General features: G+C 37.2%; 1 protein-coding gene across 1 annotated transcript in view; it reads right to left on the bottom strand.

The window, feature by feature from the left end:
• Positions 1-26,867, bottom strand: part of Ctdspl2 (CTD small phosphatase like 2) — a 51,452-nt gene that overhangs the window by 5,725 nt on the left and 18,860 nt on the right. The window contains exons 5-12 of the mRNA XM_052723604.1: positions 26,074-26,286; positions 23,241-23,319; positions 20,732-20,843; positions 16,342-16,428; positions 5,899-5,961; positions 5,717-5,796; positions 2,787-2,913; positions 1,268-1,363 (exon numbers count right to left, since the gene is read on the bottom strand). Of these exons, the coding sequence (XP_052579564.1) occupies positions 1,268-1,363; positions 2,787-2,913; positions 5,717-5,796; positions 5,899-5,961; positions 16,342-16,428; positions 20,732-20,843; positions 23,241-23,319; positions 26,074-26,286 (857 nt within the window). The remainder of the gene's footprint in view (positions 1-1,267; positions 1,364-2,786; positions 2,914-5,716; positions 5,797-5,898; positions 5,962-16,341; positions 16,429-20,731; positions 20,844-23,240; positions 23,320-26,073; positions 26,287-26,867) is intronic.

Genomic DNA, 26,867 nt, shown 5'->3' with positions numbered 1-26,867 from the left:
TATTTTCCTCATATATCACTTAAAGAAGGAAAGCCTTGCTGTAGACATCTTGCCCTGCTGGGCATGGCAGCACTCAAGAGGCAGGCAGATCTCTAAGAGGTGGAGGTCAGCCTGATACATATAGCTAGTTCCAGGCCAGTCAAGTCTCTGAGTGAGACCCTGTCTCAAACAACAACAACAACAAACCGATCTTGACCATTTTGGTCCATTTCATTTTACTAGCCACTGATAAACTTCCCTTGAAGACCAGCTGAATCATGGGAGGCTTGGTGCCCTGAGGCAGAACCTTGGCAGTTCCAGCTGATAACACACTTACTTCTCTGCTTCCAATCAGAACTACTCATGAGTATCCCAAATCATGTGTTCACCAGGAACTCCCAGGTCACTAGCCTATTCTCCAAAGTGATCTTTTTGTCTCCCCCAACCACACTCACAGCTGAGCTCTTCCACATTGCGGAAATATTGAGCAGAGTTTTTAGCTCTCATGTTCCAGGTTATTCTTAACACCAAGCAAAAAAGCTAGAGGAAGTTTGTAAAAGGTTTGGGCTCCCTGAGGCTAACTGATCCAGTGTCTGCACCTCACAATGGAAGGTCAAGCTCACTCTCATGTTACCAAGAAGAACCCTGCAGGTCCTCCGGCTGCTTGCTTTTGTACATTTCATGACAGGATTACAAGTATTTGCAGACACTTTATCTTTTCAATATGCAAACAGAAATAAACTGTAGAGAAGACTTTTTTTTTATACAAGAGTTCCATTTAGTCCCAGGCTGACCTCAAGCTCACCATGTAGGTGAGAATCACCTTTAATTCCTGATCTTCCTGCCTCCACGGTCTCAGTGCTGGGATCAACTGACCATCCTTGTGCACCATAACACTCAGACACTTTTGTTTCAATAGAAGAATGAGCCTGGTCCAATTTCTACTGCATATTAAGTTTTATTAAAAACAACAAAACCAACCAATCTTTTTCAACTTTTGCCACAATCTTCTACCAATTAACTTATTATTACTATTATTTGTTGCTGTTCTTTTTTTAGGGAGGATCTCTCTCTCTCTATGTAACCTAGACTGACCTCAATCTGATGATTCTCTCTCATTAGTCTTCCAACGTTAACTTTAAAAGCCAAAACACAGAGAGTTCAAAGATGGCCTGGACTACATAGAGACCCTGTCTCAAAACCAACAGCACCCAGTGTGAGTTCAATATAGTTTAGTTAACAAAAACAAAATATATAAATAAATAAATAAAATGTAGGATATACTTACCAGTTCTACAAGCTTCTCCAGAAATGGAATCAATTTTAGGAGTTCATTGTCATTTTTATCCATAAACCAACTTTCTATAGGGATTCCATTAGAAAGCTAAAACAATAAATATGTAATTAAGTTCTCTTTAACTATATTAGCCTGCTTTGGAAAACGTAAGAAAACAGACTTAAATAGCTATGGGTATAAAAGTTCCTCTGGAAAGAAAGGCTACTAGGGTTTCACTGACAACAATGCAAGGGAGGTTAATGAATAAATTGAAGCTTACTTAACTGATTGCTCAGCATCATTTACTTCCTCAGTGAGTACAAAGGTAAACAATAAAAAGGTTCACTAAAGCAAACTCTACAATATTCATTCAAGAAAGTTACTAGCACAATGCTAGTCACTCTGGAGTAAAGAGATACTACCAATCTAAGCACTCTCAGAGAGCATGTGTGCATACTTTTACAAAAGGACCACGACCATCCTACTCATTGTTTTGTTTCTGTTTTCTTTTGGTCTCTCCTTGTTTTATTGAAACAGGGTCTCACTCTGTAGTCACTGTTCTATTCTTTCAAAAAGAGGTCTTGAGCTGGGCGATGGTGGTGAAGCACACCTTTAATCCCAGTACTCGGGAGGTGAGGCAAGTGAGTCTCTGTGAGTTGGAGGCCCACCTGGTCTACAGAGCGAGTTCCAGGACAGCCAGGGCTACACAGAGAAACCCTGTTGCTCTGCTGCTCAGGCAGGCCTTAACACCTGTGCTTAGGCAATCCTCCTACCCCAGTCTAACCATTTTTATGCTATCAACTCATGAGTATAAGTAGAAGTACAAATATAGGGTGGGGAAAAGCATTAATTGTAACAAAGTAAATACTAGGCCAGGCATGGTGGCCTTTAATCCCAGTACTCAGGAGGTAGAAGCAAGCTGATCTCAAGTTCAAAGATGGCCTGGACTACATAGAGACCCTGTCTCAAAACCAACAGCACCCAGTGTGAGTCTTTCCAGTAATTCAGCTGGTAGAACAGAGCTATAGAAATATTAGCAAAACAGAGAAAAATGTTGCTAAAACCACCTAAGAAACCAGGTGGTTGGTGGCGCACGCATTTAATCCCAGCACTCGGGAGGCAGAGGCAGATGGATCTCTGTGAGTTCGAGGCCAGCCTGGGCTAGAGTGAATTCCAGGACAGGCTCCAAAACTACAGAGAAACCCTTTCTTGAAAAACCAAAAAAAAACCCAAAAAAACAAAAACAAAAACAAAAAATAAAACAAAACAAGAAAACCCCTAAAAAAATATCAAAATGCTACTGAACCGTGTACTGCCCTCTCATTCCATCTGCAGATTTACTTAGATTTTTCTTAATTTATGTTGTACTTCATGGAGAAGACAAGTTTTCACAAGCACTTATCCATTTGACATTTCTAATGCTAAGAACACAGTAAAAAGGAAATGCTATTTTAAAGTCATGTTCTTCTTGGCAGCAGTTGTCTTCCTTGTACTTTTTCCAACTGAGTTTCTTTAGGAATCTTCTTCCTACCTGATAGGCAAAGGCTTGCGGTGAGTTGTCAATTATTATAGTTTTGGAAAGATCTCTTCCAAGGATATTTAAGTCCTTTATATAGTTTCCTTGTACACAAACACAATGTTCTCGGAAAAGCCGGTGCCTAAACAAAAATAAAACAAATTTTAAAACATGCACTGAAAAATATTCATATACCATAAGCTTTCTAAGTATTCTTTTCTCTCAGGAAGCAAATTCAAATACAAATATTTGGCCTAAGTTGTAGCATAGTTTCAATAAAAAAATTCTTAGCATTTATTGAGACCTTTTTAAAAACACCAAATATTATGATAGTTTAAACTATAATGTCATACATTAAAGAAGGAAATTCAAACTTTGAAGGTGTTTTCGTAATTTCATTACCCAGAAAAGCTCAGCTCAGATGCAGCATTTGGTTGTCATCGAGGTCCTGCTTTTTAACCAATTTTCCAGATGGTTGACTGAGGCACAAGTGACTTGCCCAAGGTCACAGTAAGTCTGTGGTTAGCCCGGTATTGGAACCCAGGATCCTCCTGGCTCCCAGTCCTTTGCTCTAACCAGTAGACCACACAGCCTCCCTATCCCTGTACATGCCAGAATAGAAAATATAAGAAGGTATGTTTTTGTATTGGAGTTAAAATAATTTTTTAGTTTTCTTAATAGTTTTTAAGAAAAGATGCTGCAGAGGCCAAAACATTCCATCATTTCAACTTTCCCCAAACACTTATTTGTGTGTGTGTGTGTGTGTGTGTGTGTGTGTATAAATAATATCGATTCAATGAAAAGGGACTGAAAAAAATTCAGGTTCAAGTATTATAAATGTAAACTAATAACCAATCTTACAAACTAAATAGAAAATTCTGTCATTTAAAAGCTATTAAAAGATGTATAATTCTTAGATATTATAATAATTATGCAATCTGAATTTACAATCAAGATATCATTCTCTAAATATTACTAATAATTGATACAGGTTTTCTACCTTGAAATACATTCATGCTATATGCCTTAATAACTGAGTTTGTCATACTGTTTAATCTTTAACTAAACAAATTTTCATGAGCAATATACTACTCATGCCTGTACTTTTTGTTTCATAATTCCAAGAAAGGTGTGTTTTCAGCTGGGCGTGGTGGCCCACACCTTTAATCCCAGCACTTGGGAGGCAGAGGCAGTTGAATCTCTGTGAGTTCTAGGACAGTCAGGGTTACACAGAGAAACCCTGTCTTGGAAAAACAAAAGAGAAAAGAAAAAGAAATAAAGAGTATTTTCCACCCATACACTGTTACAGTTCAACAACAACATTTAAAAAGCACACACAAACTCATCTTAAAACTCCAGTGCTGGTGGCAGTGGCAGTGAGGGAGTTCACCTACCCAGTTACTAAGATAATTCCCTACAACACTTCAACAAATCCCAATCATTTACATTTTTTCCTCCTTATGTTTTTGAAAATCCAATTAAGCAGAACAAACTGAAATTCCTAAGTGTGTAGATCTTATCAATCTAGCTATTATAACACAATGTAACAGCATAACTGACTATTCCCCCAGGAAAATGAAAGCTGCAAGAGGGCCAGGATTGTGCTGCTTACAACTGTTGCTAGAATACTAAAAATAGTGAACAGAAATCTTTTAACATGAATAGTCAAAGCAAAATCTAAATTTATATACTTTTATTAAAGTTAGGTACAGTGAGCATATTACAGTATACTGTGAATAGAAAATAACATTTCTTATTATCTCTGTAGCTTATTTGATCCTTTCAATTAAAAATTAAAAATCACAGTTTAATAAAACTAAGTTAAGTAGTCACTGGGGAAAACCTTTCAATATAATTGCAACTATCCGCTGGAGAGATGGCTCAGTGGTTAAGAGCACTGGCTGCTCTTCCAGAGGACCCAGGTTCAATTCCCAGCACCCACATGGCAGCTCACAACTGTCTGTAACTCCAGTGCCAGGGAATCTGGCACCTTCACACCAATGCACATAAAGTAAATTTAAATAAATTATTTAAAAAAAAATAACTGCAACTATTCAATAAAGGTTCTTTTGAGTTTGTTTGTTGAGGCAGCATCTCACTATATATATAGCTCAAGCTGGCATGAAACTCAGAGATCTGCCTATCTCTGTCTCACAAGCTCTGGGGTTAAAGTCTTGGGCCACAATATCTGGAAATGAAGTATCACTGGTAGTAAACTAGGTTTCAGATTTATTACTAAGATTATGGGAGATAACTCTCAAAAGCAATATCCAGCTAAATAGCTGCTACGAGCCTCTTACACCCTTTCTCTATTCTTCATCACTAAGTCAGGATGGAGAAAGTATGAAAGTGTCTTCCTTTACAGAAATAATGGAACTGATTTTCAAAATCCCCCAAGGCATCCCTGCTAACCAGGAACACACTTCATCTGCGGGTGAATGTCATACACAAGGAACAGAGTCCAGATCAGGATAACCTGAATGATGAAGGCAATTTTAATTTTCAGATAGATGCATGTAACATTTTCTTTACATGGGAGGAGGTAAATCTATTCTTAAGGAATCTTTTCTACTCTATTCCTACTTATCTGTTCTACCTCAAAGGCAATATAACAAGCATTATCTCAGAGACATATGGAAGTAAAACAAGCTCACAGTGAAACCTTCTACACCACCACCCGCTTCACCCGAATCCCCAAAGAAATGAAGATATAGATGTAATAGTCAGTAAATATATTTGACTTTGGGACCCTTAAAGGAATGTCTGTCTGAAGTCACATAATTAGGAACTCTTAAAGAGTTGTGGGACTTAAACTCATTTACCATTCAACACAATAAATCTCTAGATAGCAGCCAACTGAAAATGGCCATTAAAATTAAATAAAGTCAAGGTAATTGCATAGATGAATGTGACAGACATTTCTATGATTTCTTAATTAAATTTACCTGACCAGTTGCTTTTTAGGATCTAGAATGTTCAGTAACTTGTCTGCATACACCTTCTTAGAAGCAGTAAAAAGAATGATCTACAAATTCAGGGAAAAGAAGTAATCATTATACATGGTCTAATATGGGTACTATATTGAATAAAATAAAAATACATAGGTAATTAGTTTAAACACATTTACCTCATACATCTGAGACATTCGTTCAAGGAATTCCCTGAAGAATGGTCTTAATCTCACATAAACCTGAAGAAAGGCAAAGAGAGTTTTCAGCAAATAAAGATAATATAAAAGTTCCTCCTATTTTAAAGTAACAGAAATATTTACTAAATACCACTCAAACCAAACATATTCCATGTACCAGAAGCACTTAAGATGGTCTTTTAGAGATAGTAATCATTGATGGTTTCATTTTTAAAGCAAATACAACAGTACTTCATTGAAACGTAATTTCAAAATCACTCCAACTAAAAATAGATTGCTCTCATTACAGATTTTGATCCACCAATCAGCTCCATCTTCCAAACAGGTAGCATCCATCCAATTATGCTGCAGGCTGTGAGTCCAGCTTTAAGCTGACCTGTCTCAATGACCTTCCTCAATAATTACTTAGAACGTATTCTAAACAAATACCTGTTAAAAATACCTCTATTTAATTTTTATATTAATACAAGTAATAGTCAAGAAGGTGGTATCTGGATTGGTGAGTTTAAATACCTCCCCCTCCCTTTTAAAAAGAAACCAAACTTACCCTTCACATTTAATGATTCAGATATAACTGAGTTTGTAAGTGTACAAAGACAATAGTTCTCAAAGCTTACTGTTCAAGGTTATATATATATATTTATGAGTGAGTGAGTGAGAGAGAGAGAGAGAGAGAGAGAGAGAGAGAGAGAGAGAGAGAGATAGGTTGAAACAGGGTTTCTGTGTAGTCTTGGCTGTCCCAGGAACTCACTTGCAGACCAGGCTGGCCTTGAACTCAGAGATCCACCTGTCTCTGCCTCTGCAGTGCTAGAATTAAAGGTGTGCACCACCCAGGTATATATTCTTATCTCTATGTCCAGCTTCTTTCCTAACATTATTGCTCTTATAATATGCTGCATTATTCAGAAAAAGCACACAAATATAAGTCATAAGTAATCACTGAAATTACTTACAAAAGACTGTCCACTCCTCTTATATTCACTTGGTGACTAAATTTTATAAAAGTTTTTTTGTTTGTTTGTTTTTTGGTTTTTGTTTTTCAAGACAGGGTTTCTCTGTATAGCTTTGGAGCCTGTCCTGGAACTCACTCTGGTAGCCCAGGCTGGCCTCAAACTCACAGAGATTCGCCTGCCTCTGCCTCCCGAGTGCTGGGATTAAAGGCGTGTGGCACCACCGCCCAGCTTAAAAAGTTTTGTACTCCACTGAAAGGTAACTACTGATTTCATATATTGTAAATAAATATTTTTGTTAAGCTGAATTAATAGATTGTGACTTTGTAACAAACCTGTGGTGACTACACACCTAATGCAGACTTAGTGTTCAATTCTGCCATCTACATAAAAATGTTCCTTTGTGACAAAATGCCAGTTCTGGGAATGTTTTATGGTAAAACAGGGAAAGCATGTAACAAAAGAAAACAAAGAAAAGGACATTTTCCAATCACTTCCATATTAGACTGAGACTATAATTGCATTATGTACCCTACTAGTATTTCTATGTTTAAATACAACACACAACTTGTAGTTTGGTATGCTTTCAAGATGAAAGGTAGCACTAAGAACAGAAGAGTATATTGCTAGTGTTTTCTTACTCTGAGAATACAAAGGGTAAGAAGAGTTGCCTGTCAAAGTTCCTATTTGCAGAACAGATAGATACACTATCTTATCAGAAAGGTGTCACAGAAAGATTCAACAACAGATAACATAGTAGTTAATGGTGAAAAAAAAATAGTGGTCAGGTCTGTAATAAGGCTACATAGAGCTGTACCATGTGATACAAAGGCATACAACCATAAATAAAAACAGTCGAGATGAGGTACAAGCCCAACAGGGTCTATGTCAATGCGATCTATTAGACATAAACAGACAAATATATGAATCAGCAAGCCATAAGTTTTGTTCTAAAAGAAATAATAAAAGTTATGTATAATATAGTCTCTTTTTTGTTCATCTATTTACTGGGGCAAGGTGTGTTTGTGGTGTGTACATGGCATTGGTTAGAGGACAACTTTTGAAAATCCATTTTCTTCTCTCATCATGTGGGACGCAGGGAGCAAACTCAGGTTGTCAGGCTTTGTGGCAAGTCTTTACCTGTGGAGCCATTTCATTGGTTCCAAAAATTTAATTCTTGACATTAACATTATTTAACTATATTAGGTCACAAAGACAGACACAGGCATGCCCCTAATCCTTCAAAAACTATCCCACAAGTAACAATTAGCTCCATTTTCCTTCTCCAAACTTCAGTCTTATACAGGATTCTATTCTAAAGTACCCATCCCTCATTTTCTACCAACTATTCTTCTTCAAACTCACAACTTTTTGCTCTGTTGACGGGGTCTTACTCTGCAGTCCAGAGTACTCTGGAACTTACTATGTAGCCAGGATGACTTGGGTACTATGGTGATCCTTCCTGCCCCAGCCTTCCCAATACTGACATTACAGGTGTGTGCAACCATGCCCAACCAAATTTAACTCTTAACTGTGTGAACTCTCAAAGACCAAAAGACTGATTTCACTCTAGTTAACATATGTTCTTCCAAACCTATAGCAATGCCATTTAGGTTAAATTTGTTTTAAATAAACCGAATATATTTTGAAAACTATATAAGTTTAAAAATAATGCCTAATTATAGTAATAAACAATTATTATCTGCAAGACTAACAATCACTCAAAAGTGGAGATATGTGAATAAGTACATTTTGCCAAATTTTTAAAAATTAAAAATATTGGCCGGGCGGTGGTGGCGCACGCCTTTAATCCCAGCACTCAGGAGGCAGAGCCAGGCGGATCCCTGTGAGTTCGAGGCCAGCCTGGGCTACCAAGTGAGTCCCAGGAAAGGGGCAAAGCTACACAGAGAAACCCTGTCTCGAAAAACCAAAACCCAAAAAAAAAAAAAAAAAAAAAAAAAATTATAATCTGTTGGGTGGTGGTGGTGTATACCTTTAATCCCAGCACTGGGGAGGCAGAGGCAGGCAGATCTCTCTGAGTTCAAGGCCAGCCTGGTCTATAGAGCTAGTTCCAGAAGGACAGCCAGGGTACACAAAAAAACCCTGTCTGGGGGGGGGGGGGGGGGGAGACACGACAACAAACAAAAAGAAACAAAGAAACAAAGCAGGCAGAGTGGCACACGCCTTAATCCCAGGGGTCCCTGTGAGCCTAGCCTCGTCTACATAGTGAGCTCCAAGAGCTACATAGTGATACCCTGTTTCAGAAAAAGAATAAGGAAACAACAACAACAACAACAAAATACATTCTTAGAATCTATTAAGAACTGGTTTTACTAAAATTTAAATTTATATAGAAAAATATATAGTAAGAAACCAGTACATACATTAACAATACAATACTACTACCTGACAACGAATAATAGCTTATTTTCTGCATCCTCTTTGGTAGCATGTCAATGAAAACTCTTAACTGTATGTTTATGGTACTAACAAAACACAATAGACCACACTTATTAAAAGTCAATTACATAGAAAAATACTTATAAATTGATTATAAACACTAAACAGTTAAGTCTGGTTAAATTCAAATTTAACTAATTTCTATTAGTTTATCAAAACTTCACCTGTTATTTTAACAATCAAACCAAGAAACAAAGCAAAATCCTACCTACAGCAATTTCAACTTGTCAGAGTAAGAGAAAATTACTAGTCAACATTTTTAGGAGAAATATTTTGCATGATTTACAAGCCCAGATTAACATTAAACACTTTTTTTTGCTAGACGATGGTGGCACACACCATTAATCCCAGCACTTGGGAGGCAGAAGTAGGAGGATCTCTCTGAGTTTGAGGCCAGCCTGGTCTACAGAGTGAGTTTCAGGACAGTCAGGTTTACTCAGAAAAACCCTGTCTTACAAAAAAAAAAAAAAAACTTCAATACTTTTTTTTAAAGACATCCTTTGAACTTATTGATATACTATGACTATAATTTAAAAAAAAAATAGTAAGTCTAGGTAGAAGTATAGTTCAAGGTTTACATGTGTGCTTGGCTTAGACAGGGCCCTGGGTTCTTTGGCTAGCACCAAAAGAAACACATAGTCGGTAGAACTCATTAGAGATAAATGCCTTTGACCCCACTACTCCAGAGGCTGAAGCAGATTTCACTGAGTTTAACACCAGTCTGAGCCACATAATGGAATTGTATTTTAAAAAAACCACACCAACACACAAATATACATCAGAGAGAGAAAGCACACTAGGTTTTCTCCAAACAAAAAGATAATCTGTGAGCGCTACTTATTTCCAAAGTTATAAAGGTTAAACAATACATGTAAAGCACTTGGTATCATGATCACTGAATTTAATGTGACAAAAACTGATAACTATTACCTACCTCTTTATTTAAAAGTAACCACTCACCAGTATTATCTTACAGGGTAGAACTGAGCAACCACAAAGAGAAAGCCTTACAGCTACCACCTAGTCTCTTAAAAGAAAAATATTACTGACTCCACTAACATTTTCTTAGCATTTGTACCAAAACACAGAATGGCCAAATCTTCTCCAAGGATAGAAAGACTGCTCAAGTAGGAGCCATGGAGGCCTCAACTTCATAACCTATTAGATTAATTTAATCATCATTTGTTTCACCTAGCTGTAATAAGAGGTAGAAATGGTATCTGTAGCGGAGTCAACTTGGGGATAAACAGAGAAGGACTAAAACATCAGAACCAGAATTTTCCCTAACTATTAAAGAGAATTCAATCTGAAAAGGGGTTTAGAGTCCAAATAGGATAAACTGAAATTTAATGTATTCATGTACATTATTTTTAAGTTGTCAATGAAGCATATTTATGATGGGAAAAATGGCCATTTATTTGTACATAAATTTAGGTACATAAGTACATACATAAAACTTTTAATAACATATATTAAAAAAAACTGCAATTACTTTGAGAGCAAAAAAGAAAGTAGCCATTTAAGTAACAAAATGTTGCCTTTAAAAACCACTCTAGCAAACACCAGAATGGTAGCCCATGCCTTTGATCCCAGGATTCAGGAGGCAGAGGCTGGTGCTATTAAGGCCACCTGGTCAACAGAGCCAGTTCCAGGCCAGTCAGGGCCTCATAGTGAGACTTTGTCTCCAGTGGTAGTAGTAGTAACAATAATAATAACAATAAAAACAGCAATAATAAATCATTCTAGTAAGCAATCAGGAAGTTGAAGGATTGTGAGTTCTAGGCCAGCCTGGGCTACACAGTGAGACCCTATCTCAAAAATAAAGTTAAATAAAATCACTCTCAACAATCATTCTAAAATAATGAACCCTCCAGTTTAGTGCACGTTATAATCAACTCTCATCTCTACTATGTTTAAAGTGTTTTCAGGAACTTTCTGGTGTAGAGTCCATCTATTCTTCCCCAGTATTACATAGCCCAAGCAAGCCTCAAACTCACTCTCTCTCTGCTTCAGTCTTATGAGCTGTGATGACAGGCATGCATCACCTGTCTGGCTGTATAATCTGCTTTTTTAAATGAATTATTCCTATTGAAGATACTTTAAGAATTCCCCATAAAATATATTTTCTAATTTTTGATAAGGAGAAAAGTATAAGTTTAACTTACATCATTTTTTAATCTAAAAATTAGTAATAATTACAATGAAAACATAGTGCCCATGATTACTTACTAAGAAGGATGGGAAAGTTACTTTAAAATTATTCTAAAGTGTTGTTTTTAACACTTTCTACAAGTAAGTTACTATCCAAATACTGCTCTCTCCTAGCTAAAAGTGACATCAGTACTAAATATTCACAACCCCAAATATTATATACAAGGCATAATTATGTACAAACATACATATTTATATACAACAAAAATAAGTTTATAAAACTAAGCAACAAAATGCCTCTTTAATTATAAAGTCAGAATTTGCAAAAGAGAAAACATAATCAGGTATTTTTACAACAGAATTCTTCACTTAAATATTTTTCTTCTTCATGAAGCAAAATAAAGCTGGTTTTTCTAGGAAGAGCTAGAAGCCATGACACTTCTAATTCTCTTTTTGTGGTATGAAAAATACCCTGAACTATATGATTTTCAAGAAAACAAAGTAGGAAGAGGCTGAGCTTTGCTATCCAGGCTCTCTACTGGCCTCTTCCCCACAACTTTCTCCATAAAAGCAACCTCTACCAATAAAAGAAAGCATCCTTTACAAGTAGCTCCCTACAGCATCCTAGCTCCTTGAGTGCTTACCATAGTCTGATTTCTGGACAGCTGACCCAAAGTTTGTTGATTTTACTGATCCTCAGAAAGCCACTGACTGGCTAAAGTCTTAATGGTGAATACAGTCAAAAAATCAGATGCCCCTGCCTTACTGTACAGAATGAGGAGATGGACAACACAGTTGCGTTTGGTGCACTGTGGTGAGACATATGAGGTATCTTCTTTGTCTTCAATCAGCCACATTTGGGCTGAGTAGCTCTATTACATCTTCAAAAATCTGAGCTCCAGTTCTTGATGGAGACAGAGGAAGGTCATTGAGGAGGTGTTTCAGCTCAAGAGCTAAGTGAAAAATGTCTTTTGATTCAGTTCTGCTTGTGGATAGCAGTCATCTTCTGGATGGAAGAGGGAGTGAGATGACCTAGAGTCTTGAATTGGTGGATCTGCAGGAACAGAAACTAAATACAGTGGAGACCTCTTAACTGAGTAACACCATGAGATGGATTTCCTGACAATGTGTCAATATTAAACTAACTACAAGTTTAAACGTGCATTGGGAGTGATCATGCACCTCTTTTTTCCAAATGAAATGCATCTGTACCATTTTATGAATAAATCCTTTCTTAACCATTATGCGACAATTTCTAGGAAAAATGTGTATTAAAAAGTGCAGCAATTCAAATACTCTGTACCTCCTGTGAGTCTAATACCTCACCGTCAAGTCAGCTCTTTTCATATTTCCATATACACAACCCAGTCTGTCCACTTCATCTAGCATCAGGAGGAACATGTCAGCTTTAATTTGAGATGGAGCTTTTGTTTTTCCCTCTAAGAAATGGAATACTAAATTTAGACTTGAATGATTTATCTGCCTCAAAATTCTAAGGCTGGTATTATCTGAATTTATTCCCATTTACCAAAATAAGAAGAGTATATGTCATAAAGTATGGCAATCTAAGTATAAGTATAGTTTCTACCTGAAACTTCCCTCAACCTTAAAAAAGCCTATTACCAGTTCACTATGAATCTAAATTCTCTATATAAAAGCACGAATTCTGATGAACATTTAGTTACTTCTACTAGGATTTTAAGTGTATAAATTTATAGTATATATATCCTCCCAAAATTATTATGTCAGCAAATTAAGACCTGTTAGCCAAATACAACCTACCACTTACTTTTTAAAATATTAAGTTTTACTGCAAGACAACCATAATTTTTGTCTATTTTTTGAGACACTGTCTCACTATGTAGCCCACTCGAGCCAGGAATTTGTAATATATATAGCCCAGGCTGGTCTCAAACCAATGATCTTCCTCCTTCCAGAGCCTCCCCGTCCTGGGATTACAAAGTGCTGGATTACCGGTATATGCCACCACTTCTGCCCAACTCTTTCTCGTGGATAGTTTGTTGCAGCAAGAGCTATAAAATCTAAAACTCCTGATTTAGATAATTTGTTTGTTTTTTATTTTGTTCTTCAAGACAGGGTTTCTTTGTGTAGCCCTGGCTGTCCTGGGACTTGCTTTATCCGCCTGCCTCTGCCTCCCAAGTGCTGGGATTAAAGGAGTGCGCCACCACCTCCTGGCTTTGATATTTTTAATGATATTTAACAGAATTTATACTTGAAACTGTTTTGAAATGAAAAATATAAAACATAGAATTGAAATTAGATATAGATGAACTAACAAACTGAACACAAACCAAAAATAAATTCAAAGAGGATACTTTATCTCGCCTTTATTTAGAGTAAGAAGCCGATTTTTACTCACACATACACACACACACACACACACACACACACACACACACACACACACACACACAAAAGAGGGGGGTGCTATGGAACAGATATATTTAAGAACATATAGGTAAGTGTCATGGATGTGCTATGTAAATTTCACCTCAATAAGTTATTTTAAAAGAAGAGTACATACAGTATTTTATGGGTTTCCACCTTTAAGTGGGCCATGTTACATTACAGTGGTTAGATATGTAAGTTACATCTTACCTAATAATGTGGTTTCTCCAAAATCTCTTAGCTCATCCCAGACCCTTGTGTATATTCTTCTTTGCCAGTAGATGGAGACAACACCACTGAAAGTTTAAAAGACATCATTCCCTGTTTAAAGGGAGCTTGCTGGTCTGAAAAAAACTGGGGGGAGCCCTAAGCCAAAGACTTCTCCATTTTTAAAAAGCTACGTTAAAACCAGAAATCCAAGGGAATGTACCCAATATTAACTACGGATAGCTCAAAAAATTTAGTAGAGGGGAATTATATATGTCCTTCATAAAGTAAATAAATCATAATACTAAAAATGCAATCATTTCTATAGCTTCTAAAACTCAAACTTCCTGCTCAATGCTATTTACATGACTGGGTCACTTTTTATTCAGTTTCAGAAAGTGTAACGCAAAATATAGTGAAAAAGTTTTTAGAATTCTATAAAGGTAGGTATAATATGTTGTATAGCTTTTCTAAGCATCACTTAATATGTCCTGTTATAAGCCTTTTATTCAAACACAGTCAATTACCCAGATCTACAGGAAATAATAACTCCTAAAAAGAAAAGCAGAAATGGTGGAAGCAATAAGAAAATTTTCAATATATACCCATACAGAAAGGAGCCAAATGAATCTACTTCCCACATTTATTTATTCCACTACTCAAAAAACAAAAACAAAAATCTACACACACATAAAAAAAAACTCAGAAGCCATTCATAAGAGATAAATTTCAAATCAGGAAACTTAAGAATTCTCAAGTTTTACTTTTGAAGTCCAAAGGCCTAAAACCAGTTGTCAAAGTCATTCCAAATAAGTAACTAAAAACCAAACCACAAAGAACGAACAAGGCTGCTGAAATGAAACAGAACACTAAGTATTGCCACGTTACTTATGCTGGCCTTTAACACTCCCGTCCCTTAAGTGGACTAAACATGAGGAAAAAAACAAACAAACAAACCAAAAAGCAAAAAACCCTTAAACCAAGTAATAATTCAAAATAGAAAAATTCTTAAATCCATTATTTGATGCATGTTTCCCTCTTCCTCTAATACTGTATTAGGACTAATATCAGATCACTTTAAAAGGAGACCAATATACTATTCAGATATTAAAATACCCATCTATATTAAATAGACTGAAAATCATTAGTAAAATAAATCCTCACAACTCATAACTACATAAAAGTGTTTGGCAAAGTAGCCCAAAACTTCTACTTAACTCTGAAATTTTACAGTTCCTGCAAGACAACTGAAATCTACCAAAAGACCTTAAGCACTCTGCACCTGTCCACCAAGAGCACATCCAAACCAAGGACCTGGTCATTACACACAGGGCAAATAAATGCTACAACTTCATAAAACCCGAGATGGCTTGGCTTCCTCTTGACAAGAAACTTTTTGACCTTTTCCAATCATTCAGCAGCTGGTGTATATAAAGGTCACGCTAATACAAATGGGAACACACAAAAGGACTTTGCAGTTTTCAAAGTATATTCATTTACTAATTAAGCTAATCCTGTGATGGGAAATTTTAACAAAACTATGGCCAACAGATAATCCACAGTAAAATCTTAACAATATTCTATTTTGCACTGTAACCTGTCCATCAACAAAGATGAGAGAAATGCTTGTACCTAAGTTCTTTATATAAAGCAATAGCTACAGGAGTCCTTGAATTCTGTGATTAATACAAATCAGGTACACTGAACTGTAATTTTATAGATAACATTACTGTAGTAAGTAAAAATGACCAACAAGGAATGAACTTTCTTTGTATTAATTAGATTTATGGGGGAAATTCTTGAATTCTGTGATTAATATAAATTAGATATATTAAACTGTAATTTTACAGATAACATTACTGTAGTAAGTAAAAACGACCAACAAGGAATGAACTTTCTTTGTATTAATTGGATTTACGGGGAAATAAAGACAAACTGCCAGGCATTAACCTGGCAAGTTCTCCCTGGAGATCTGTGTCAGTGTCCCTTGCCTCCACCTGCTGGCAAAGAGTGTGAAACTAGTAGAGATCACGAGTCAGCAAAGTTAGTATTTCTTGGTTACAAATGAATGTTGTTTGTGTGACTCTCTAACATGATGCTACTTTGTGTTAATACACCATTAAAATATTGATAAAAACTATTAATAAATCTATAGAAAGACATACTGAACATCACAATTTTTTTTTTCTAGGCTCAGAATGTTACCTAATAGTTTAAAAATTTAGTTTTCAAATGTCTTAATTACCTGATAAATGACATCTTGGAAAAGGACTGGAAAAGTAAGTGCTGCATCTTCCAGCTCATTCAGACTACAGTGCACTAGTGTTTCATCCTTAAAACAAACACAGAGGAAAACAGAACATTAAAAGAAATGTCAAAAGACAGTCCTATGTGGAATCTACATGTTGTATGTGACCCAGCATGTTAGGACAGGATTTTTTCTAGAGTCAGCGTTCTCAGGTGTAATTTTAGAGCATAAACAGCATCAGCATCCTTAGGGAACTATAGCTCTGTTCCTGATGACTCACACATTCAGTGGCTGTGATAAACTTCTCAGGTACCTCTAAAGCATACTAAAATTTGAAAACCACTGCTCAGAGTTCTGCAATTCAACTTTTTGTTGAAGAACATTTGTTATTCCTTTTGTAATCTAACTTCTTTTTTTTTTTTTTTTTTTTTGGTTTTTCGAGACAGGGTTTCTCTGTGTAGCTTTGCGCCTCTCCTGGAACTCACTTGGTAGCCCAGGCTGGCCTTGAACTCACAGAGATCCGTCTGCCTCTGCCTCCCGAATGCTGGGATTAAAGTGTAATCTAACTTCTATAAAAAATTGTCATTTAGTTTTTTAAAGACAGTCTCACTATATAGTCTAGGCTGTCTTCAAATTCATGATCCAGTCCTCTTGTGTCACCTCTTGAGTGCTGACATTACAGAACCCTGTGCTACCACCATCTGCTTATACTAACTACATTTCTTTGAAATTAGCTCATCCAAGTTTAGAATCTAATTATTTGTGTTTTCTCATTTAACTCATCTTCAAACTTTTCATTAAAAAAAAATCTTAATTTAGGATTAGATCTTATAGTACCTAAGTATATTTCATCTACCTTGACTAAACAGCCAACAAAAACTTATCATCTTGAATATCAAATCCTGATTTCTGACTGAAAATAAGAAAAAGAGAGCTACTAAGAAAAAAAAAAAAAGTAAGTCAATCCATTTCTCAAAACCTGAATGTTAAAAAGGACCAGGAATTGCTGGGCGGTGGCGGCGCATGCCTTTAATTCCAGCACTCAGGAGGCAGAGCCAAGCAGATCTCTGTGAGTTCGAGGCCAGCCTGGTCTACAGAGCAAGATCCAGGACAGGCACCAAAACTACACAGAGAAACCCTGTCTTGAAAAAACAAAAACAAACCAAAAAAAGGACCAGGAACACAGTTGAGTTGGAAGAGTTTTCCTACCATGCACAAATCCTCTATTTGATCCCCAGCACCACATAATCAGATACGGTGACACATGCCTATTATCCTCAACACTTGGGAGATGGAAGCAGAAAATCAGAAATTCAAGGCCATCCTTGGCTATATGATGAGTCTAAGGATAGTTTAGGCTAGTCCAAGGATAGCTGAGGCGATCTCAAAAATAAAATGGACTGCCAGTAACTACTCTCAAATTTTTCAATGAGCTTAGTGAAGATCAACTAAAATTGCCAGGCAGTGTTGGTGCATCTCTGTGAGTTCGAGCCCAGCTTGGTCTATAGATCAAGTTCCAGGACTGTCAGGGCTACACAAAGAAACCCTGTCTCAAAAAACAAACAAAATGAATCAACTAAAATTAAACATGAATATTCATATCTTATAATAGCTGCTTTTTTTTTTTTTTTTTTAGTCTCTAATTAAACAAATGTGTATGTGGATATGTGTGCGATATATATTTGGAGCACGGGGCAGGGACAGGGGTCAAATCCAAGGCCTTGCACATGCTAAGCAATCTCCCTACTACCACTGGGCTATATTCCCCACCTTATTTTTTTTTCTTACTACATGGTTAGCCATAAACTCACAATCTGCTGGAATTAGCCGTCAATTGCTGGGATAAGCGCCAAGACACTTGGCTCCCTGATAACCTATTTAAACAAAGTAAGTCAGGTATGGTGACATGTACTCTCAAGCACTTGGAAGGCTAAGGTGAGAGGACCGCAATAAATTCAAGGTTTGAGACCAACCTTGTCTATAAAGCAAATGTTAGGCTAACCTGTGCTACACAGCAAGTTATTGTTTCAAAATACCACACCCCCAGAGACAGAGAATGAAAGTCAGGTATGGTAGCAAACTACTTTAATTCAGTACTTGTAAGGCTAAAGGAGGAATAAGGGTTCAAGGCCAGCATAAGTTACAGTTACCTTGTAACAATGACAAAATGTGTATAAACGTGTGCATGTGTATCACATCTCTCCATATGGAGATATATATGGAGAGAGAGAGAGAGAGAGCGAGTGCACAAACCAGCATTTCCAAAGGCTCTTGGTATCTTAAAGCATTTTCTATGATAAGTCATAATTATATTAATTCTTTACCTACTTCAATAAATTATTCATACTCAGCCACTTACATTTCCCTCTATATTTAGCCTTCATGTTGGAATCAAAAAATATGGCCAAACTTTCATTATTACTACACTAACTCCTAAATCCCAAATGTAGCAAATTAATTTCTTCCTCCATCTTGCATATCAACTCCTGAACTCATCATGATCAGTTTTAATTTTTTTCTTTTTCTTTGCAGTTAGCCTCTAAAAATACTTTAGGATCCTGGTATTTCTTTTCTCTCTCTGACTCGTAAAGGCTTATGATTATAAAGTATGAAGACATAAATATTATGTAGTAATTTAAAAATGTGCTAGGTTGTGGTGGCACAGGCTTTTAATCCCAGTACTCAGGAGGCAGAGGCAGTGGATCTCTGAATTGCAGGCCAGCCTAGTCTTTACAGAGTTTTCTGAGAATTAAATCACATTTCTAATTATGGGATACCAGTAATATGCTAAACATAAAATGCTTTCCAGCATAATGCATTAGACATACCTTTTGATAAGAACATAAAACTGTAAGCAAACAGTAAATGTTTTTTATATGTATATACATACATACATACACTGAAATGGGTGGGCAAAAGATGAGAAGTTCTTCTGGTATCCAAAAGGTATTAAAAACATTCAGTTTTTTTTTTCAGATGAAAGTCTTGCTATATTGCCCAGACTGGCCCCAAACCCTCACAAGCTACTCTTGTGTCTCAGCCTCTTCTGTAGTTCAGGCCACAAAGCATATAAAGTCACATATCCCATACCAGGTATGCAAACTAGAAATTTTTTTTTTTTTTTAAAAGATTCATTTATTTATTATGTATACAGTATTCTGCCAGCATGTATGCCTGCACACCAGAAGAGGGCACCAGATCTCATCACAGATGGTTGTGAGCCACCATGTGGTCCCTGGGAATCGAACTCAGGACCTCTGGAGGAGCAGCCAGTGCTCTTAGCCTCTGAGCCATCTCTCCAGGCCCCGCAAACTAGAAATTTTTAAATCACATTGAGAAAAAGGGGTTGACTGGTAATTAAATAATCTATTTTATTGGTAATTAAATAATTTTAAAAGGTTGACTGGTAACTGAATAAATTGAAAAATAAAAATAGAATAGGGATCCAGCTCAGCTGGTGAATTTTAGCACGCAAAGCGCCCTGGGTTTACTCCCTGACATCAAACACACCAGGTACAGTGGCACATCACAGACCTTAGATTCCAGTACTTGGTAGGAGGAAGTAGCAGGTTCAGAAGTTCAAGATCATCAGCTATAGGTGGAGTCTGAGGCTAGCCTAGGCTACAAGAGACCTGGTCTTAAGAGGGAAGGAGTAGAAAAGAACATGTTCCTATAGTTAACTTACTGAAGATAAATTCTATTTGGTCCTTCAGGAAAACAAAATTATAAAAATAAGAGGAAACCTAAATTCTAGGCATCATTCTAATAGGATCAAATAAGAAATTGGCACTGGAGAGATACTCAGTGACTAAGAAACCTTGCTGGTCTTGCAGTTACAACCATCAATAGCTCCAGTTCCAGGGGATCCAGTACCCTCTTCTGGCCTCCTGGGGCACCAGGCATTTACTGGTGCACAGAGATAGATGCAGGCAAAATACTTACACATGTACCTCTGTGCACCAGAGATAGAAAAGAGAGAGAATTTAGTTAGTTAGGCAAAGGATATAATATAATGTATAGCACCTGCCTTGCATATGTAAGACCCTGGATTAATTCCCAACTCCTCAAAAACAAACAAACAAACAAAAAAACCCATCAAACAAACCACAGGATTTCAAGAATGTGGAGGAAAAATCTCATTTAAATGCAAAAGTAAAAATCTAATTGATTTTCAAAATATACCAGATTCCAACCAAACTAGTGTAATGCTACGATCTGTAGAGTCTCTAGCTTTAGACTTAAATAAAAACATTTCAAAAATATTAAAATATATTTACAGTAAATATGATGACTGTTTACTCGATTATACTCTTTCTGGCACTTTGGACTGTTACTTTAAGAAAATTTTAACCCTTATTCTTTGTACCTGTAAAGATAACACACTCACCAGATCTAAGACCAGGGAGAACTCTGGTGTGCTTCTCGTTTTCAAAGGAAGAGCGGGTTTCCTATTTAGTTGTTCTTCTGTCAGAGGCGGAACATGTTTGATGAAATAATAGCTATAAATCAAATTTTAAGAAAATTTCAACATTCTGTTTCATATATATCAAACATTACTAAATTTAAATTTTAATGAGCTTGGGATGTGCTCAGCTATTCAGTGCTTGCCTAGAATGTGCAAAATCTTGGGTTCAATCCCTACAGTACAAAATAAAACAAAAGCAGTCTTGTGATGACTGGTCTTGATTGTCTACCCCACTGGATTATTAGATTGGTGCAAAGGAACTGTTATGTCACTCAATTTTAAACTGTTGTAACTAGATTCAAACACATCTTAATATGTTAATCTGAATTAATCCCAGTAAGAATAATCAATACGTTTCGACTACAAGAAATAAGTTTGGTTTCTTTGTTTTTTTTCTATCTCTTATCTCCTGAAGTAAATCTGTTTATTCCAATAGTGCAGCAGTTCTCAACTTGTGGGATGCAACCCCTTTGGGGGTCGAATGGGTTGCATATCAGATATTCACATTACAATTCATAACAGCAGCAAATTAGTTATGAAGTAAAAAAGGAATAATTTTATGGTTGGAGGTCACCACAACATGAGGAACTGTATTGAAAGGCAGCAGTGTTAGGAAGGTTGAGAGCCACTGCTCTATAAAAATCCAGGCTTCAGAACTGCATTGTATGTTTATTAGCAATTCCTAAGCCTAATTTACTATTGATATTGTGAGCTGTGTCATGCTTTACAACACATTTTGAACTCAAATAAGAAAACGGCTTGAGCCAGGTGGTGTTGGTGCACGCTTTTAATCCCAGCACTTGGGAAGAAGAGGCAGGCGGATCTCTATGAGTTCAAGGCCAGCTTGGTCTACAGAATGAGTTCCAGGACAGTGGGGGCTACAGGAAAAAAACCTGTCTCAAAGAAATTAAACAGACAAACAACAACAACAAAAATAAACAAACAAACAAATAAATAAAATGGCTTGAATTTGCTTGTTTCCATAGTATAAATAAGTATCACAGGCCAGGCACAGTGGCTCACAACTTTGATGCCAACACTTGTAAATTTGAGGCCACCCTGGTCTACATGTCAAGTTCCAGGCCAGCCAGAATTAAATAGTGAGACCCTACCTAAAAATAAACAAAAAAGCAATAGGTCAAAAACATAAAGCAAGAAATGTGCATTAAAATGATGCGTAGGACAACTTCATTTATTTAAGTATTCCAGTATATAACGCAAAGATTGCAAATTACTTTTGCACCAATCTAATAGGATCACCAAGAAGACAGACACCTCTCTGTGTGTCTCAGGGTGTTTCTTTCCACAAAGGTTTAAGCATGGGCAGCACTGTCCCATGGGCAGAGGAGAAAGCTAGTGCACAGAACATTCACTCCTCTGCTTTCTGACAGCAGACACAAAGTAATCAGCAGCTCATCCACCACAATTACCATGGTCTCACTGCCACATTCCCTGCTATGAGGGACTGTAGCCTTAAGATACAAGCCAAAATAAGACCTTCCTAAATTGCTTCTTGTCAGCTATATTTGGTCACATCAATGAAGCAGTAACTAATTCAACACTTCACATAGTAAACTAAATTTAGAAAACATGTAAGTAAAAGTACACAGAGTAGTGTCTCCAAAACTTACTAGTAAGTATCAACACCCACAGGTCAAGCTCATACCACGGGATTATTCCCCATGTTTAGACAAAAATAACCCAAGTTAAAAAAATGCATTTAATATACCTAGACTACCAAACATAGTACTAAGAAATATAAAGCCTAAACAATGCAGAGGATCAGCTGTCTGCCCTCGTGAGTATACAGAACGATTGGGAGATGGAGTTCTCTGCCCAACATCATGAGAGAGTATCCTGCTATGTACTGCCATGTGGTAATATATTGTGTACCCTAATAAACTTGCCTGGGGATTGGAGAACAGAGCCAGCCACTGGATTACACAGAGAAGCCAGACAATGGTGGCACACACCCTTAATCCTATCAACTGGGAGACAGAGATCCTCTGGTCCAAGGCCACACTGGAAACAGAGCCAGGCAGTGGTGGCACACACCTTTAATCCCAGTACTGGGAAGCACACACACCTTTAATCCCAGGAAGTGATGTCTGGGCAAAGAAAGGTATATAAGGCGTGAGTAAACAGGAAGTCTCTCTCTTGAGGCTAAGGATTTCGTAGAGGTAAGAACGTGGCCAGCCTTGTTGTGTTTCTCTGATCTTTCAGCTTTCACCCCAATATCTGGCTCGGGTTTTTTTTCCCCCCCTATTTATAATAAGACCGCTTAGCAATTCATGTTACACTACCTACTTGGGAAAAAGTTGAAACTCAACATGGAAAGTAAGGTTTCTACTAGAGAAAAATCATTTTTCAGTTTCATCATGAGCTGAAAATTGTTCAAGAAAGAATATTTGATAACCAGAAAACAACTCACGGGTCAAATACTTCCCAGTCTTCCTCATAGGTGGCCTCTGCATGGGCTGATGAGTAACCACTCTCTGGAGTTACTGGTGCTATTTAGGAAGAGGAAAAGGAAAGATTACTTTCACTCATCTAAAACTTCCCACAAAGCACACATTTTTACTGTTTCTATACAAGAGCTTCTTGAGGTCCTGTATATTTTGGATTAAAGATATAATTAATACAGATGACTTAAAAACAAATTCAGTAGAACAGATTTAACTCTATATCCAAAGGAAATTAATTACTGCTATCAATGACATGGCAAACTACAACATGGCTAGTAGGATTAAGATGTCTATCAGCTAAGAGGAAATCTACTATTTATTATTAGAAAATAATATTCAGCAACAAAAAAGTATGCTAATTAGTTTTTTGTTAATTCAACACAAGCTAGAGTCCTTTTAGAAGGGGAAACCTCAATTAAGAAAATGCCTCCATCAGATTGTCCTTCAGGCAAGTTTGTGGGCATTTTCTTGATTAACAATTAGTGTAGGAATGTCCAGCCCACTGTGGGTGGTGCCATCTCTGAGAAGGTTTATATTAAAAACAAGCTGAGTGAGCCAAAAGGAGCAAGCCAACAAGCAAAGTTCTATGACCTCTGCTTCATGTCTTGTCATGAGTTCCCAATAAGCTATGACATGAAATAAACCTGTTTCTTCCTAAGCTGTCTTTTTTTTTTTTTCTCCCAAGACAGGGTTTCTCTGTGTAGCTTTGGCTATTCTGGAACTCACTCTATAAACCAGGCTGGTCTCAAACACAGAGATCTGCCTCCCGAGTGCTGGGATTAAAGGCATGCACCACCACCACCTGGGACCACTTTTGTTCATGACATTCATCACAGCAATAAAAAGCAAACCAGAACAACCATTTCTAATTGGACAGTTTACATGTGATAGTACTAAGACAGTGAGCCATGCACATACAGGTAGTCAATGAATACCTGCTGACAACAAGCCAAATATATGTAAAATCTAAGACCCATGAACACTCTTTATGCAGTTCACTAATCCAGACATTCAGAGCAGACATGCAACTTGAGCATTGTGTTAACTAAAATGAGTCAGATGCAAAGAAAAGCATGTGAGCTCACTATGTGGCTGTTCGGAGAGAAGTTGATCAACAGGCACTAAGTCTCAGTTTCAAAAAGAAGTTCTCATGTGCTATTGTACCCAGACAGTAGATATAATAATGTACTATACATTTTAAAAAGCTAGGAAAAAAAAACCTGAATGCTTTTTATCATTAAGAAATGTCAAAACAGCCAGGCGGTGGTGGCGCACACCTTTAGTCTCAGCTCTTAGGAGGCAGAGACAGGCAGATCCTTGTGAGGTCGAGGCCAGCCTGGTCTACAGAGTGAGATCCAGGACAGGCACCAAAACTACACAGAGAAACCCTGCCTTGGAAAAAAACAAAGAACAAAAATATAAAAAGAAGAAGAGAAATGTCAAAACAATAGCCAGGCGGTGGTTGCACACACCTTTAACCCCAGCACTTAGGAGGCAGAGACAGGCGGATCTCTGTGAGTTTGAGGCCAGCCTGGTCTACAGAGTAAGTTCCAGTACAGCCAGGGCTGCTACACAGAGAAACCCTGTCTCGACCTCCCTTCCCCACAAAAAGAACTATCAATTCACAACTTTTTTTTTCCCCCCAGGACAGGGTTTCTGTGTAGCCCTGGCTGTCCTGGAACTGGCTATGTATAATAGGCTGGCCTCAAACTCACAGGTATCCACCTATTTCTGCTTCCTTACCCTGCTTCTGTTCTAAGATATTAATGATGTGCTTGTTAATCTCAGCATTAAGTTTGGTGTATGTTACTTTTAATTGATCAATTTAAATCATATCTTTCCTCTATTTTGCTTTTTTTTAAACTTCATATTAGCATTACTGGGTTGTACTTTATAGAAATTTCATAATTTTATTTATTTTACTTGATATTTAGTGATGGAGATGGAACCCACCCCTCATCATATGCTAGGAAAACCACTCTACCAAATGAGTCACATCCTTAGTCCCATAATTCACTTCTTAAAATGGCTAAATACAACAAGACATGGCAGACACACCTTTTTCCAGCACTCAGGAGGCAGAGGCAAGTGGATCTCTGAGTTCAAGGCCAGCCTGGTCTACACAGCAGGACAGCTGGAGTATATAATGAGACCCTGTCTCAAAAACAAATAAACAAAAAATGGCAGAAAACAATTTCATCTTGTACTTTTTATGAACATGTACCACAGTAGTTAGAAGTAATAAATTCAGATATCATGTGTCCCACATTTTAATGGCAACTAGCACAGAAATTAACAATTATGTTAAAACTTTGTAAGGACCTAAGATTAAGCTGCAAAGCTTGGAATAGGGGAAGATCTCTTCTGGGCAAGGGGGCCTCCATTTATGAATCAAACAAATGTAAAGGTTTAAGACTGCCTCTCTCTTACACAGGGACTTCAGTCTTAAGGGTCTAAGGCTATTGTGTATAATCACAGAATTTGGGGACAAAATTTGTTCAGCCTTTTTTGTTTGTTTGTTTTTTGTTTTTCGAGACAGGGTTTCTCTGTGTAGCTTTGTGCCTTTCCTGGAACTCACTTGGTAGCCCAGGCTGGCCTCGAACTCACAGAGATCCGCCTGCCTCTGCCTCCCGAGTGCTGGGATTAAAGGCGTGCGCCACCACCGCCCGGCCATTGTTCAGCCTTTTTAACTTCAAGGAAGAAAAACTTAAGCATTCAATCTGGCCATTTAAGAAAAAATATTAAATATTGTGTTTTTAGAACTATTCATAAGGTGTGTTAAAGGGGTATTTTCTTCACCTGTAAGAGGTGGGATATCCCGAGTAACTGTTTCTTCTGCTTCTTCTAAACCATTATTTATCGATGGCCTCACTTGAACTGCTTGATTTGAGTAAGCTGCTCCATTAGCTGATGTAGTGCTGGTAGTGATTTCATCCACCTGTTCCATGTCAAGTTGCTTCACTATCTCCTCGGCTTCCACAGCTTGTCCTGGGGAATCCGAGCCTGACGTTCCTGAAATTGTCCATCAGTAAACTATGAATCACTTCAAACCACAAATATTAAAAAGGTTAAATACGATCAGCACTACAATTTATTTAGATGACGACCATATAAAACAAAACCGAGGGAACAATTGTTTGAAATATCTATAAAAATCCCACTAAACAATGGGAATAAGATTATTACAGGCTTCTGTTGTTTTTGTTTTTCAATACTAGGCATTGAACGTAGGGGTTCACACATATTAGGCAAGCCCTCTGCCCCTGGACTACACCCCTAGTCTCTTTTTACTTTCTGAGGCAAGGTATCACTAAGCAGGACAGTCAGAGCTTGAACATTCAATCCTCCTGCCTCAGCTTCCCCAGCAGCTTGAGATTACAGACATGTGCCACCAGGCATGGCTACAATAATATTTATGAACAAAGTTTTCCTTAAGTTCTCAAATAGTTCGGAACACTTCATAAGTCAATAACAACCACGATTTAGAATTTCCATTAAAGTACTGTGAGTCATTTGATAAATACTCATTATCCCCAAACAGCTCTCGACCTTCACAGTTCAAATACACTAAACATTCTGTTCATGGAGCACAA

The sequence above is a fragment of the Peromyscus californicus genome, unplaced genomic scaffold (assembly GCF_007827085.1).
Source record: "Peromyscus californicus insignis strain IS unplaced genomic scaffold, ASM782708v3 Scaffold_7__1_contigs__length_154581171, whole genome shotgun sequence".
NCBI classification, from domain to species: domain Eukaryota; kingdom Metazoa; phylum Chordata; class Mammalia; order Rodentia; family Cricetidae; genus Peromyscus; species Peromyscus californicus.
The sequence above is the reverse complement of the archived record's forward strand: the minus strand, read 5'-3'. Positions and strand labels throughout refer to the sequence as shown.